This window comes from Scyliorhinus torazame, chromosome 3 (assembly GCF_047496885.1).
Source record: "Scyliorhinus torazame isolate Kashiwa2021f chromosome 3, sScyTor2.1, whole genome shotgun sequence".
Lineage (NCBI taxonomy): Eukaryota > Metazoa > Chordata > Chondrichthyes > Carcharhiniformes > Scyliorhinidae > Scyliorhinus > Scyliorhinus torazame.
The window spans coordinates 202,520,784-202,538,377 of NC_092709.1; the positions used below are offsets into that span (position 1 = coordinate 202,520,784).

Genomic DNA, 17,594 nt, shown 5'->3' on the forward strand with positions numbered 1-17,594 from the left:
AATAGCCTAACCCAGACGATGAACCCCGCCCCAAACCCGAACCGTCCGAGTACCTCCCACAGATAATCCCACTCGACCCGGTCAAAAGCCTTTTCAGCTTCCATTGCTACCACTATCTCTACCTCCCTACTCTCCGGGGGCATTATAATCACATTGAGCAGCCTTCTTAGGTTGGCCATCAGCTGCCTCCCCTTTACAAACCCGGTTTGGTCCTCCATAATTACATCTGGTACACAGTCCTCAATTCTTGTCGCCAAGATCTTGGCCAGTAACTTGGCGTCTGCGTTGATCAAAGAGATCGGCCTGTATGATCCACAAGCCTCCGGGTCCTTCCCCGTTTCAGAATGAGCGAGATGGTGGCCTGCGACATTGTCTGGGGTAAACTCCCTCTCTCTCTTGCCTCGTTAAAGGCCCTGACCAGCACCGGTCCCACTATCCCGGCAAATTTCTTATAAAACTCCACCAGATACCCGTCCGGCCCCGGGCCTTTATCCGACTGCATGACCTTCAGATCCCCAACACCTCTTCGATCCTGACCAGGGCCCCCAGTCCGTCCACCAACCCCCTCCCCACTCTCGGGAAGGTCAGTCCGTCCACAAATTGCCTCATTCTCTCTGGTCCCCCAGGGGGTTCCGAAGTGTACAGCTTCCTATAAAAGTCCCTAAAGACCTTGTTCAGCCCTGCCGGGTCACCCACTAGATTACCCTCCCCTTTCGCTATCCTCCCTATCTCCCTAGCCGCTTCCCTCTTCCTTAGCTGTTGCGCAAGCATTCTACTGGCCTTCTCCCCATGCTCTTAAATCGCACCTTTTACCTTTCTAAGCTGCTCTACAGCCTTGCCTGTAGTCAGCACCCCAAATTCGGCCTGCAGCCTCTGTCGTTTCCTGAGTAACTCTGGCCTCGGGGATTCCGCGTAACTCCTGTCCTTCCGTAGAATTTCCTTAATCAGTCGGTCTGTCTCTGCCCTGTCTGTCCTGACCCTGTCCGTCCGGATTGAAATCAGCTCCCCTCTCACCACTGCCTTCAGTGCCTCCCAGAGCACCGCTGCCGAGACTTCTCCAGTATCCTTCACCTGCAGGTAATTCTGCATGCATTTCCTCAGCCTCTCAAACACTGCCTCATCCGCGAGAAATCCAGCTTCCAGCCTCCATGGCGGGCACTGGAAGCTGTCCTTACAAAACTGCAGATCTACCCAGTGCGGAGCATGGTCAATATGGCAACTGCCGAATATTCTGCCCCCACCATTTCGGCCAGCAGGTCCCTACTCACAACAAAGTCGTCAATTCGGGAATACATCTTGCGGACGTGGGAGTAGTACGAGAACTCCCTCGCCGTTGGCCGGCTAAATCTCCACGGATTTGCTCCCCCTGTTTGCTCCATGAACCCTCTCAGTTCCTTTGCCATCGCTGGCAACCTGCCCGTTCTTGAACATGACCGGTCCAGGCTCGGGTCCAGGACTGTATTAAAGTCCCCGCCCATGATCAGCTTACACGAGCCCCAAGTCGGGGATCTTCCCCAGCATCCTCCTAATAAAATCCACATTGTCCCAATTAGGGGCATACACACTAACCAGGACCACTCTCACCCCTTCGAGCTTACCCCTAACCATAAAGAACCTGCCACCCCCATCCACGACTGTGCCCTCCACCTCAAATTGCACCCTTTCATTAATAAGGATTGAAGCCCCTCTCGTCTTAAAATCAAGCCCAGAATGAAAGACCTGACTGACCCAGCCCTTCCTTAACCTAACCTGGTCGGACACTTTCAGGTGCGTCTCCTGCAGCATGACTATGTCCGCCTTCAGAACCCACAGATGCGCAAACACACGCGCCCTCTTCACTGGGCGTTTAACCCTCTAACATTCCAGGTGATCAGCCTGGTTGGGGGGCACTTCACCCCCACCCTTTGCCAATCAGCCATCCCCTTTCTTTGACCAGCCCCCCAGCCACGTGTTGCGCTTCATCTGGCCCGCCTCCTGACCGGCTCCATCCACGACCACCTCACTGTTGCCATGCCCAGTTTCCATCCCAGTCAGCAGAACGACTCCCCCTCCCTCCCCCCTCTAGCAACACCATCCTATAACCAAACCGCTGCTCTAATCTAAGTATATGCACACACCCCACCTCGGCTTCCGTTGACTAGCCCCATTCAGCTAAGAAGTCACAATTTTGAGAGATACGGGAGCTCGTCAATCTTTAATGGTCAGAGATCAGGAGTTATGTAGGTTGGGAAGAATGTTGACAGAAAAGGTGGTAATATGTGGAATTCAGGGTGAGAGAAGTAGCGTTCCATTATATAAGGTAATGTTGGAAAGTCCAGTGAAGAGTGAAGTGGTACATGAGTAATGGAGAAACTATCTTGTCCAGGAATACAGTTTATCTTGGGTAATGATATAGCTGGATCGCAGGTAGCAGTGATGCCTACTGTGGTTGATAAGCCAGTGGAAAATCAGACAACTGAAGTGTTGAAGGACGAATATCCAGGGATTTTTCCGGATTGTGTTGTAACAAGGTCGTAAAGTCACAGGTTAAGACAAGAGGAGAAATCAAAGAGTGAAGATGAAGTTGAAGTGCAATTATCAGAAACGATTTTTGATCATATGTTTGAAAAAGAACAGGTGGAGGATGAGGCGGATATTTTTAGTTCAGGAAAATTGACGAAGGTACGACAGAAAGATATAAAAATAAAATGGATGTATCAGAAACCATATACGGTAGAGAAATTAGAGTGTATACCACAGTGTTATTACCATAAAAGTGATGACTTGATGAGAAAATGAAGACCTTTACATATGCAGGTGGATGAAAAGTGGGCAGAAGTTCATCAAGTAGTATTGCCGGTACGGTATAGAAAGGAGATGTTGCGAGTTGCACATGAGATACCAGTGAGAGGTCATTTGGAGATAAGGAAAACTCGAGCTAAAATCCAGAAACATTTTTATTGGTCTGGACTACATAAAGATGTAGTTAAATTTTGACAATCATTTCACACATGTGAAGTGATAGGGAAACCTCAAGCAGTGATACAACCAGCGCCCTTAATACCCATTCCAGTATTTGAGGAACCTTTTACAAGGGTCCTAATTGATTGCGTAGGACCGCTTCCTAAAACAAAAAGTGGGAATCAATATCTTTTGACTATAATGGATGTGTCTACTCAGTTTCCAGAGGCCACTCCAGTACGTAATATTACAGCTAAAAAGATTGTGGAGGAGTTACTTAAATTCTTTACTAGAAATGTTTAGCACAGGGCTAAATCGCTGGCTTTGAAAGCAGACCAAGGCAGACCAGCAGCACGGTTCAATTCCCATAACAGCCTCCCTGAACAGGCGCCAGAATGTGGCGACTAGGGGCTTTTCACAGTAACTTCATTTGAAGCCTACTTGTGACAATAAGCGATTTTCATTTTCATTTCATTTTCAAATGGACTACCCACGGAAATACAATCGGATCAAGGATCAAATTTTACCTCAAAGTTATTCAAAGAAGTTATGGATAGCTTGGGAAAAAAACAAGTTAAATCAACTGCGTACCATCCAGAATCGCAGGGAGCGTTAGAAAGGTGGCATCAGACATTAAAGACAATTTTGAGGGCTTATAGTCAAGATTATCCAGAGAAATGGGATAAAGGAATTCCATTCGTACTGTTTGCAATTAGGGATGCACCTAATGAGTCAACCAAATTTAGTCCTTTTGAACTAATTTTTGGTCATGAGGTAAGAGGACCACTTAAATTGATTAAGGAAAAATTGGTGATTGAGAAATCGGAAATTACATTATTGGATTACGTGTCAAATTTTAGGGAACGATTAAATAGAGCAGGTGAATTGGCTAGACAACATTTAAAAGTTGCACAAAATGTGATGAAACGGGTAGCAGACCAGAAATCCAAAGTTCGTAGTTTTTGCCAGTGGGGATAAAGTTTTAGTGTTGTTACCAGTGGTAGGTGAACCTTTAAAAGCAAGGTCTTGTGGACCTTATCAGATTGAAAGGAAATTAAGTGAGGTGAATTGTGTGATAAAAACACCAGATAGAAGGAAGAATCACAGAGTGTGTCATGTGAATATGCTTAAACGGTACTTTGAAAGGGAAGGAGAGAAAAAGGAGGTTTTAATGATTCTAACTCAGTGACGAACCAAATCCAGATGACTGTGAATTTGACATACCTCAAATTAAATTGGAAAACGAGGATGTTCTTAAAGATTGGGATAAATTGTTGAGTTACCTTCTAGAGGAAAAACGGGCTGACCTGAAAGAGTTATTGGTATCACGTGGGCAAGTTTGTAGAGATAAATTGGGAAGTACTAAAATGGCTATACATGATGTAGATGTGGGAAATGCTGTTCCAATCAAACAACATCCATATAGACTTAACCCTTTAAAATTGGCACAGGTTAACAAAGAGATTGAGAGTATGCCTAATAATGGCATAATTGAAGTGGGTTGCAGCCAATGGAGCTCACCCATAGTGATGGTTCCTAAGCCAGACGGTACCCAACGGTTGTGTGTGGACTATAGAAAGGTTAATGCAGTTACAAGAACGGACTCTTATCCTATCCTACGTTTGGAGGATTGCATTGAGAAAGTGGGACAATCAGTTTATATTTACAAACTGGATTTACTTAAAGGTACCTTTATCCGAAAGGGCGAAGGAGATTTCAGCTTTTGTGAGTCCAGATGGTATATACCAATTCAAAGTTATGCCATTTGGCATGAAAAACACCCCAGCCACACTTCAACAGTTAACTAACAAAGTTGTTTCAGGATTACCCAATTGTGTGGTATACATAGACGATCTGGTAGTTTTCAGCCAGATATGGAAAGACCATTTAAAACATCTGATGGAGTTATTCGATCGACTTCAGGAGGCGGGTTTGGTGATAAACCTAGCCAAAAGTGAATTTGGAAAAGCCCAAGTCACTATCCTTGAGGAGTTTTCGATACCCTCAAGATGAAGGGAAATAATGCGATTTCTTGGCACAAATGGATTTAATTGAACATTTGTACAAAAGTTTTGTAGCATGATTGCTCCACTGATGGACGTGCTGAAGAAACATCGAAAATTTCAATGGACAGCGGAGTTTCAACAGGTATTTGACTGCCTGAAAGCTGTGATAACCAATGCACGTGTTGGAGAGTTGCAAGGGACTCTGGGATCAGATTGAACTAAAGTATCTGACTTTAAAGAGAAATGCCGAGGCGTAGAGAAATGGATGGATTGTGCAGAGACTTCTTATTCAAAGAGACTGTCAATCGCGATAGATTTCAATTGGAGGAGGAAGAACGAGAAAAAAAAATGGACGATATTATTATACCTGTTTGCGTGTGTTGTTTTTTTGAAACGAACAAGTTTATTTACTGTGTGCATTTCTTAAAGGATAGTGAAAAGGTGAAAAATGAAACCATCTTGAAGTTGATGGGGTTTTTTTTCTTGGGGGAAGGTGCCATGTGAGAGTACCTTTAAGAAATGGGTGTTTAAGAAATGTACCTTTAAGAAATGGAGCTGCTCATGTTACTGGAGTGATGTCAGAGTATGGGTGGAGCTGAGCTCTACTTCTGCTTTTTAGTTTCACTTTGAGAAAAGCTTGGGTGTGTCTGTCTTTTTGGTCTGGGTTTTCTGGTGTGTTGCAGCTGAAGTCAGCCAAAGCAGCTGTATTGTTGAGCTCTTGCTGTATTGTTGAGCTCTCTGCCATGAAGGACTATCTCTTAATCATTTGGTGAATTCAGAATTATAAATGATTTCAGTATTGAATATAAACCCTGATGTGCTTCTGTTTAGAGGTTTGTTCAGTCTTTTGGATGCTAAAAAAACAGCATACAGATTACTTAGTGTTGTATTCTTTGGGGGGTGTATTTGAAGGTATTCACGGTTTGTTTTAAAAAGGTTAACTTGAGTTCATAGAATAAACATTGTTTTGTTTTTAAAAATACTTTTCCATTTCTGCTGTACCATACTTGGAGAGTGGGCCGTGTGCTCCCCATACCACAATCGAGTATAAGTTGTGGGTCAGGTGAACTCCATGATACACTTTGGGATTCTCTAAACCCTGACCCATAACACAAGGATCACTGTCTATATCCGGGGGAACCATTTAGGACTGAAATCAGGTATTCATTTCTTCACCCAGAGAGTGGTGAGCTTTCTCTACCGCAGAAAGCAGTTGAGGCTAAAAAATTATATGTTTTCAAGAAGGTGTTAAGAGATAGCTCTTGGGGCTAAAAGGATCAAAGGATACGGAGGAAAAGCGGGAACAGGTTACGGAGTTGGATGATCAGCCATAATCATAATGAATGGTGGAGCAGGTTTGAAGGGTCAAATGGCCTACTCCTATTTTCTATATTATCTCAAGCGTCGTTAAATTGGCTCCTTTTAAACAAAACTATTGTGTCTGGAAAAGACATACAAATTATATTAAACCTTGTTGCTACCACCAGAGGGTGGGTCGAATAAGCAGAGCCAGTGTTCTCTCCTCACCCGGGTCTTTAAAATTTAGTGGTACCCCAGCTGGATGGCGGCAAGTTGAGGGGTCTCGCCTGGATCAATAACGTTTGGGGAACCGCACCTGGGGCTGGGCGTAACACCCTCCAGAGATTCACGTTAGGATAATGTTCCACAATCGTTACCAGTCACGCCACACAGTCTTCACGCGGCACAGCTTAGTGGCTACTCATTTGAGCCTAAACAACAACTATCCTTAATAGCCGAGTCAAATCAACCGAGATCTTCGGGTTGATCCTTGGTCGATAGAGAGCCAGTTATATTAGGAATGAAGTCATTAGGACTGTCTTCAGAGGGCCAGTGACAATAATGAGTCACTATAAAGTCTTGACAGTGTTAGCACATACCAAACGGACCTGTTGGTCACCCATCATTCCCTCATGGTCACTGTGGCTGCATCCTTGAATTTCTTGCCTGAGGGGAACCATCACCATAAGGACAACAATGTTTCAAGGATGCCAATTTGTCATGTCTTAAAAATATAATCAGAACCTGTTTCCAGCCGTCTTCCCAAATTTCACGATAACAAAAAGTGGTCAATATAAAAATGCTTTCAAATTGGACTTTTCTCAGTAGATTCATATTTTTGCAAATCCAACAAGATTCCCTTAATACTTCGGTTTGGCTACAGCACAAAATTGTAATATATATTACATTTATGAATGAAATGAATGAAAATCGCTTATTGCCACAAGTAGGCTTCAATGAAGTTACTGTGAAAAGCCCCTAGTCGCCACATTACAGATTTGCATTGCTGAGGGACAAACAATGGAATAAGAGGCCTGCCCTTTGTTGCTGAAAATCATCATCTAGGTATAGTGTAGAAGATAACAAAAAGAATGGCCTCCTGGTCAAATCGGGAATGGTGGTAAACCATTAAACAATTAGCCAGAGGATGAGGCTCCAAGAAAACTCGGACTCAAAGAGGAGGGAGCTCAGCATATTAAGTGCAAAAGACAAGACATTTGGACTTCAGGCTAAAGATAGTTCCAATTGGATGATTCAATCAGCCTTCTCCTGAGTTTCCCAGCATTCACCGATGGCAGTCTTCAGCCAATTCAAATCAATCCCATACAATATCAAGAACCAGTTGAGGGAACTGGACATTGCAAGACAACCCAACAAATTTAAGTACGGTACCGAAGACTTGTGCTCCAGACTGGCATGTCCCTAACAAAGCTGTTCTAGTACAGCTACAACTCCAGCAGGCACCCAGATATGTGGAAAATTGCCCAGGTATATCCTGTCCACACAAAGCAGGACAAATCCAATTCAGACAATCATCACCCCATCAGTCTCCTCTCAATTATCAAAGAAATGAAATAAGTGTCAGTACTATCAAACAGCACATACTCAGCAAGAACCTGCTCATTGATGCTCAATTTGGGTTTCCCTAGGGTCACTCAGCTCCAGATCTCATTACAGTCTTGGTCCAAACATGGGCAAACGGGGCTGAATGAATTCCAGACATGATCCAGGTGAGGGTGACTACTTTTGACATCAAGGCAGCATTTGATTGAGTGTGGCATCAAGGAGCCCTTGACTGAAGTCAAGAGGAATCAGACGAAAAACGTTCTATTGGTTGGAGCCATAATGCCCAGCAGAAAGGAAAATGACGGTGTTTGTTAGAGACTAATCACCCCAGCCTATGACATCACTGCAGAAGATCCTCAAGGTAGTGTCCTAGACCCAACCATCTTTAGTTTCTTCATCAATTACCTTCCCTCCAGCAGAAGGTCAGATGTGGGGACATTCATTGATGATTGCACAGTATTCAGTAACATTTGTGACTCCTCAGATACTAAAGCACCCAATGTCCACGTGCAGCAACACCTGGACAAGATTCAGATTTTGGCAAGTAATATTCATGTCGCACAAGTCCCAGGCAATAACTATCTTCCAACAAGAGATAATCTAACAAGACGTTTTCCAGGGATGAGAAATTTACAGTTATGAAGATAGATCAGAGAGGTTGAGATGGTTCGCCTTGGAGAGAAGACGGCTAAGAGATTGGATAAAGATGTTCAAAATCATGAGTGGACTGGACAGAGTAGATATGAAGAAATTGTTCCCGCTTGTAAAAGGAACAAGAATAAGAGAGCACAGGGTGGCACGGTGGCACAGTGGTTAGCACTGCAACCTCATGGCACAAAGGGCCCGGGTTCGATCCCAGCCCCGGGTCACTATCCTGGTGGAGTTTGCACATTCTCCCAGTGTCTAGCCCCCACAACACCAAAAGATGTGCTGGGTAGGTGGATTGGCCATTCTAAAATGCCCCATAGGAAAAAAAGAATGAGTGGGCACAGATTTAAAGCGATTTGCAAAAGAAGCAAATGTGATGTGAGAAAAAATAATTTTTCTCCACACAGTGACTGGTTCGGGTCTTGTATGCACTTCCGGGAGGAAGTGTGGTGGAGGCAGGTTAAATTAAGGCATTCAAGAGGGCTTTAGATAATTACTTTAGTAGAAACAATGTGCAGGGGTAATGGGCAAAGGCACTAAGTCATGATGCTCATCAAGAGCCAGTGCAATCACGATGGGCCGAATGGCCTCCTTCAGCACCGTAACAATTTTGTGATATTATAACCATCTTCTCTTTACCCCACTATCAATATCCTGGGTGTTACCACTGACCAGAAACTGAACTGCACCAGCCATATAAATACTGTGGCTACAAGAGCAGAGTAGAGGCTGGCAATCTTGTGGCAAGTAACGAACTTCCTGACCAGTCCATCATGTACAAGACACATGACAGGTGCATGGTGGAATACTCCCCAATTATCTGGATGAGTGCAGCCCCAACTTCAAGAAGCTCAACAACATCCAGGAGAAAGGAACCAACATGCTCTGCACCCTGTCCACCGCCATTTCAGTCCCCCCACCACTGATACAAAGTGGCAGCAGTGTATACTATCTATAAGATGTACTGCAGCAACTCACCATGGTCCGTTCACCTGTATCTTTCAACCAGTGACCTCTTTTACCAAGAAAAGCAAAAACAGCAGATGCATTAGAACATCAAGTTCCTCTCCAAGCCACACACATCCTGACTTGTAATAATATCGCTATCCCTTCACTGTTGCCTGGTCAAAATCCTTGAACTTCCTACCAGCACTGTGGATGTACATACAATTCAACAAAGCATCTCATCATCACCTTCACAAAGGCCATTAGAGATCATCCCCATGAACAAATATTTTTTTTTAAAACAAGGCATCCCAGTGCTGGCTGACCCATATTTTTGTCCAACATACTAATGTTCAAAACCTTCCATGGCCTTGCCCATATTTGCAATCCCTCTAGTCCTACAACCCTATCTCTTTTAATCCTTCCAACAAGTATGCCAAAAGGAAGAATTTAAAATGTATGATGCAAATTAAGGTTGAAATATGCACCTGTGGAGCATCTTACACACCAGCTTTGTATGTAAATCTCATCCAAGGTTTAGTTAAAATTATCAGCTCCTCAAAATTACATTTGTTCAGCATACATTTGCTTTGTAAAGCAGCCCCAAGAACAAATTGATGTTTTGCTTTTAGGCCACAGACAACATCTTTGCAAGGAAGCCATAATCAGTCCCTTCTCCCCCCATTCTTCCAAACCAGGGAATTTCTGTATCTCTGGTCAGCACCGAGCCATAGCAATGCAGCGGAGATCAGTGGCATGGTGAAAAATCAAACCTTCAGCTAATTACTCCACTGTACTGTGCATTGGTGCAGCAAGAAGCAATGCCACACAAACTTACTGCATGCTTGAATACAATAATTACACACACACCACAAGATCACTAATAAGTCTAATTTTACGCACAAGTGGTAGAATATAGAATTCAGTATCACAAAGATGGCTCAGATAGATGCATTTAAGGGGAAACTAGATAAACACAAGGAAGAAAGGAATAGAAGGATATATTGATCAGAAACTGCAGATGCTGAAAATCTGAAACAAAAATCAGAATATTCTGGAAATACACAGGTCAGGCAGCATCTGTGGAGAGACAAACAGAGTTAATGTTTCAGGTTGATGACCTTTCATCAAAAAGGGTATTTTGCCACAGGACTTCTTCAAAATATAAAAACATAGATGATTTTGACTCCAATTGGCAGTATTTGATTGCAGTAGATATGTACAGTGGCAGAAAAGGTAGAATTTGAATAAGCGAGGACTCATTCAGAGTTTCATCAACATGCTTACAAGATTGAATACATTGTAAACCAGGAAGGAAAATCATTTTAATGCACCTGGATTAAGTTTTTCTTCAATGAAACAACAGTAATATAATCCTCCCCCAACATTCCAGCTGCTTAAGACAGCAAGTAGTCAAGCTAGAAAGACCAGGAAGGTCTGGGGTTCAGTTGTTGTTTGCACAGATTTAGCTAATACCAGCCAAGGGAATAGGGACACTGCAAATGACATCAGAAGTTGGGGGAGGGTTGAAGTAACAGAATCCAAAAACTCAGTCTCTGAACCCATACACCAAGAGAAAACATTTGGAAAAGGTACTAGGAAGTGTCCAAGATTCAAGAAATTGTATTGTACTTAATGCACCAAAAGACTTTCTGGGGTCCATGGAAAATAAACTAGCAGAGATGCATAGGGGCAAAACCTACAGCAGCAATTTAAAAGACGTAAAATGCAACTTTACAAAATAATGTTTAAAAGGTGCAAAATCTGAATAACATCAGTAAGGAGACTGATCAGCAGTTGGATACTGATCAGATGACTCAATCAAAGGCATACCGGCCACATCATCATTTTACGGGTGGCAGGTAGGTGTCGAGTAGGCCTGTGGCCCACTTGAGGCCCTTAAGCAGGCAATTATTGGTTTCATCCCACTGTCATTCCAATTTAATGCGCAGCAGGAGAGGTCTGCACACCTTGCATCAAACGGCAGGCTGAAACCTATGAAGGGGGAGCAAGTAAGGTGGGTGTCTCCTTCCTGGGCTCCCTGTGCACATCGAAGGCCACTCCACATGCCAGCCCCTCCCCCTGCCCGGTCTGACATGCTCCCGGCCTCCCAGAGATCCTGAACTTACCTGGGTTCGGGGGATCTATGGTTCCTCTTGCTCCTGAGCCTAATACATTACTGGCAGTGACCACCGATTCAGATGGGGCAAAGAGCTGCTGATCAATCAGAGGTCTGGAGATGAACTGAAGTCCCACCTCATCCTAACTAAAGGGCCGTTGCCCAAATATTAAAGTGGGGCAAACCAGACAAGGAAAAAGTGGTTCACTCCCTGACATTTACACAGGGTGCATGGTGCACTGCTCGTGTACACGTGAGGTGGTATTCTAGAATCCTCACTTTTGAGGAAAAATAAACTCTCCCTGCTTAAGACACCCCTCCAATTTCAAAATTATTGGTACCCAATTAGTGCATACAGCTCGGAAAGATTATTAGGATTAATTCTTTGGAAAAATTAGAGGCCGAGGATAAACCTTGAAAGAGGATAGTGCAACCATTCCCTCATCCCAAAATAGTTTCCGTTGGTAAATATTTTTTGAAGAGGAGATATTCATTGTACATCAATTGCACAGCACAGCCTGGCCCATCACAGTATTTATGCTCAACAACAGCCCCTCCAAACCCTAATCCCCATCAGCATAACTTTCTGTTAATTTCTTCCTGATGTACATGACCCCTCTGCATAGATCTCTGTATAATATTTAAACAATCTGCTGCATTTATACAAATTAACCTGCAACATGCCCTTCCATTGAATTGGTCTATTTTACTCATACAACCTTGTAAAAAGGTAAATTAGAAAATCATATCATAGAATTTACAGTGCTGAAGGAGGCCATTCAGCCCATCGAGTCTGCACCAGCCCTTCGAAAGAGCACCCCATCCAAGCCCACTCCTCCACCCAATCCCCACAACCCCACTTAACATTTTTGGACACCAAGGGCAATTTAGTATGGCCAATCCACCTAACCTGCACATCTTTGGACTGTGGGAGGAAACCAGAGCACCCGGTGGAAACCCATGCAGACACGGGGAGAATGTGCAGACGCCGCATAGACAGTGACCCAAGCCGGGAATTGAGCCTGAGACCCTGGAGCGGTGAAGCAACTGTGCTAACCACTATGCTACCATGCTGCCCACAGTATTAACGTGGGTTAATAGCCACACGGTTTGCCCTAATCTAATTATCTTTGTATCAACAAACCCATAATTTAGTTAATAACAAGCAACAATCCATTGGCATAAGCGACAAGATGTCTTTCTTTGTAAATACTAAAAGATGAAACACATTTTTTTAAAAATGAAAAGCACATTTATTCCTCAATTGTGATTTCAATACAACACGTCAGGTCTTTTTTTTGCCATCGTGTTCAAAATTACTCAAATCTTTGCATAATTAGTATCGGAGAGAGTTCAAACATTCTGAAATCTCAATTACACAAAGCAGGTACTGTAAAAAAAGGAACAATAACTAAATGAAATGGAGATGCGGAGTCCGCTGATTGAATAACTGGAAAGTCCTGCCAGACCTCAACAAAAATGAAAAAACTCAAGTTACCTTTCTCACTGACAGGTTTCAGCAGAAATTACTAAGCAAAGTGCACCTTAGTGCTCTCAGATGGGTAGAGCCACATATTTACCCCAGTTAAGTGTTTAAGCCTCTTCTGTGGGCCATTTCTGCCAATTTTGCAGCTCTATTGTGCCTCATTCAAAGGCTTGCATTCACAAACTGTAGTAATTGTGAATACAGTAAGGAGCTGCTTTGTGCAAGCTTTCCGGAAAACACTGACAGACTGGTCCCAGCAATTAAAGGCCTTGTGATGCCAGCTTGTAAGGCATTCTTAATTCCAATTCTCACGATCATGAATTATAACAGGAGTCTTGACCTATAGAATGACGCAGGTTACAAATTGGGGAGATCTGCAAGTAAATAAAACAACAAGCAGCCTCCACAACAGTAACTGAGGTGACATATTCCACATGGTAGGGTAACATCAATGAGGAAGAAGAAGCAACTAGAAAAGATTTCTAAATGACAGCTGATTGCAAGTTTGAAGTACAGTGAAAAAGAGAGATTTTTGAACTCAAAGCGATTTCAGTTATATTATTAAAGCCCACTTTTTAATGCTGCATGCTTGCAAGGAAAACATTCAACTCAGGTATATCAACAGGGGAAAAGTTATATTGCTTTCAATATTTGTATCATAAATCTCAATGATTATTAGTTACTTATTTTTTACCATCTTGGAGAAGGAAGCCGAAACCTAATCAAAAACATTCTGCTCATGAGAGAAATGAAATAAAGCGGAGAGTTCCACAGAATTGTAAATGAAACTCAAGAGTTCCTCAGTTAACAGCCACAACCCAACTGAAGTGTTGATTTTCATACTTTTTAAAACTATATTTTAATTGAAGCTTATAATGTGGCAGTCACGAGATCTATTTTGTATTTATGGGCCCAAATTATCTAACCGTCCAATCAGGAGAGGTGACATTTATTATACGTGTAATCATTGCATTGCGAGGGCCACGAATTTCATGCGGACCAAGGTTTTACAATGCAACAACATTTAATAGTGCCAACCGAAACGATTAACTGACGGCTCAGTAAAATCAAATTCAAAAATGTTATATTCCCACTTTTAACAATTATGGAACATATTGGATGCAGCAAAGCCTAGCATTTTTAGCGAGATGTTGTTGCCAATAAGCGCATGTTCTTGCTCTCGACCTGATGCACTGTGCATAACAGTAACTTTTCTCCTGGCCAATAATTTACAACATTCCTCCACACCTATCCATTCTATGCATGAACGAATACATGTCTGAAACCTTACATAATCAAAGTAACAAATAATCCAAAACCTCAGGCAAAGCACAGGCTTGTTTATGTCAATGTAAATGTTACAAAATCATTTAAAAAAAAACACAAAGCAGCCATTTTCAATAAAGCTCAGAAATCTATTAAAACTCATAAGCGGAAGATTATTTTACAAAAACAGACATCACATGGGACTCATATACCACTGACCTCCTTAAGCTGACCTTTTAAATCATGGTTCCTCAACTCCTTACTTCTTTAGATGGAGTTATCTTGTACCAGACAGCTGTGCAATAAATGCTAATGCATTACAGCAGAGGAGCAGTTCAGGTCCATCTAAATTAATTCACCTATCTCCACAGTGCAAAATGTCCATTGTTTTTTTGGGTTTTTTCTCCACTATTCTATCTAGGAGCTCATTCGGAATGTTGATCACTCTTTTGTTAATAATTTGCTGCAACATTTTACCAGATTGAATCACAGTTATATACCAGATGGTTACCAACAAGCTTACAACCTGTAACCAAACATTAACCAAGCTAGTGACCTCCAATTTACCATTCATATTTTCAGATTAAATATTTATACCAGCCATGAAGTCTAACAATGAACATGGTGGTTTCCCAAGTGTTTATACTGGCAGGTAATAAGGAATTTTAACATTTTCAGAAAAATAAATATTCCATTGAATTTTAACTGAAAATGAATATCAATTGCACTTCGATTTAAACAAAAAATTAGCTCACTCATTTTTCATTGTAGTAGATTATCTCAAAGTTTTCCTTGTTTAGACACACTGAGCATCCCGAAAATTTCATGAGCTTTCATCTTGTGATTGAAAAATGTGACGTGCAGGAAACAATACTATTTTTTCCCATTTGTTTTGAAGCAGAAATCAACATCAGAAACATAGCTTGTGTAAATACAGTACTGCTCTCCCTCACCCATTCCTGCCAAAGAGCCATAAATCAGGCACAAAAAGAGATGCCAGCTCTGCAAGTATACATGTATTGCCAATTTAACTCTATGCTGTAAAGTCAAATGTCTAAATAATGTAGATCCTAACCAATCCCCAGAGGTTTATTTAGCTTGTCCTTACACTGCAGCTTTGAGGCAAAAGGGATCTCATCCTTCCCACTCATAAAATAATAATTGGTGAGAATGGCCATTTCTCCCATCTTCCTATCCTAAACTGGCATATGCCCACTGATATAAGTGCCCTTGCCTCATTCTAGAGGGGGCACTATTAATAAAAGACAAATTGCATGCATTATCAGTTTGAGTGGGCAAACCTACTTTAATTCATCTCTCTCGAAAGAGCATTTGCAATATCTAATTGTTTCTTAAACGATTCCTTTCTTGCCTCTAGAACACTTACTGGAAGTCTACTCCAGTTGCTTAGACATAATTTAGTATTCAGGTATGGCTCACTGTGCCCAGCAAGGTCCCTTTGAAATCATTTCAATAATTGTTCTCCTTAATTAGAATGTGATTTAAATTTTAATACAAACTGCTTTAAGGGTGGCAATGTAGTTTTTTCTGCAGGGCACCCACCACTTGCAATCTCACTATATAGTTCCTTAAGTGGCTAACATGTCTTTCTGCAAGGACTCTATTTGCGATATGCACAAAATAACGAGTAAATAATGGCATACAACAAATTTCCAAAAGTTAATTCTTCAAGCCCAATGGACCATTATGCGATGTTACAACTCAATGATTTCAAAGCAGCGCATGTTCTATGCGTGTAAAGATAATTTCTACTTGTGCAAGTGCATTAAGGGAAGTTTCATTCGGAATTCACTTTCAGATTTAGGATATGCCTCTGCATCGAGACATCGAATAAATGCAACACTGGAACTGAACTATTCATGAAGATGTCGGTTTTAAGATCCCAAATGAATTTTACAAGATAAAAACACAAGTGACACCGAACTTCAATTCAGCCCTGGGACCGTTAAAGGGGATTTCTACCTGAATTAGATGGCCATGTCTCTTCACCGTCAACCCAAACTCCGAACTGCTTGCAGGCGTCCTGCTCACAGACCCTGAAAACGTCCCCCCGGTGCTTTACTCACCATATTACAAATTGAAGCGATGTTTCTGACAGTCATTAGTTTGCAGCCTGTGGTTCCTGCGCCATCTTTATGAAAATATTAAAAACCGGGGTGGTAGGGAGAGAGAGGGTGGGCAGTGAGGAGGAGGCTTCGCCGGGAGTCGGCAGTGAAAACTGAGCCGCCCGGGGAGTCTGCCAGGCGGCCACACTGAGGTAAACAAAGCGCCGGAGCCGGGCTGCGCTCTCCAGGCCCATCAACTGCCCAGTCAGCCTTCACGCCGAATATTAACAGTTTCTGGCCTTGTAGCAGTTGCCCCCGCTCATCCGCCGTGCTTTTTGCTTTAAATGCATGGTGACGATTCCCTCCCTCTCTCCCCGCTGTCCGAGCAGCCCCGAGCCTAGTGTCCACGCTCCAGATCCCCGGGATCGCTCGTGACAGCTGGGCAGGAAGCAGCGGCTTTCTGATTGACAGCCCGAATACCCAATCACAGCACGAAGCCGGCTGCCACTCAGCCGCTCGTCAGGGCTGCCTGGCCAATCGGTGTGCGTGGGACGCGCCCCTGGCTTTGGTCATGTTCATGGTCCCCAGTCATTAACAGTTTGGAAAGGGGGATGCTTGTAAATCTCAAGGTCAGCTCAGCAAATTGTGTATCCGCATTTTAGTTAGATCGATTCCATTATTTTAATGAATAGTATATATATTTGCATTTGATGGGTGGTGACTTTTAGTACGTAAATAATTACAGCATTATGTGGGACCTGGCGTTTTATATTGAAAGCTCTGGTTCAAACTGCTAAAACTAAAATTTTTGTTTAGTCTTTTTTTAAAAACATTTTATTAAAACATTTATGATTTTATAACAATACAAATACAAATGTACACATAGTTCAGTGCGCAACACATCCCTCCATCTCCCATTGTTCCCACCTACTCTAAACACAAAATAATCTAACTGCCCCCTACCTCCTAACCTTACCCCCCCCCCCCTTATTGAATCTGCTGACAGTTTAGTTTTCTCCGAGGAAGTCGATAAACGGTTGTCACCTCCAGACGAACCCTAACGTTGATCCTCTCAGGGCAAACTTAATTTTCTCAAGTCTGAGACACCCGGCCATGTCACTAAGCCAAACACCTCATTTTGGGGATTCGAGTCCCTCCACGCTAATAAGATCCATCTCCAGACTACCAAGGAGGCAAAGGCCAAAACGTCGGCCTCACTCACCCCCTGGACTCCCGAATCTTCCGACACGTGA

General features: G+C 42.7%; 1 protein-coding gene across 2 annotated transcripts in view; it reads right to left on the minus strand.

Annotated features, from left to right (window-relative positions):
* usp46 (ubiquitin specific peptidase 46) overlaps positions 1 to 16,766 on the minus strand; it is a 112,171-nt gene extending 95,405 nt beyond the window's left edge. For both annotated transcript variants that reach the window (XM_072496758.1, XM_072496757.1), the window contains exon 1: positions 16,363 to 16,766. In XM_072496758.1, coding sequence (XP_072352859.1) covers positions 16,363 to 16,398 — 36 coding nt within the window. In that variant the 5' untranslated portion in view covers positions 16,399 to 16,766. The remainder of the gene's footprint in view (positions 1 to 16,362) is intronic.
* Between the last annotated feature and the right edge of the window lie 828 nt (positions 16,767 to 17,594).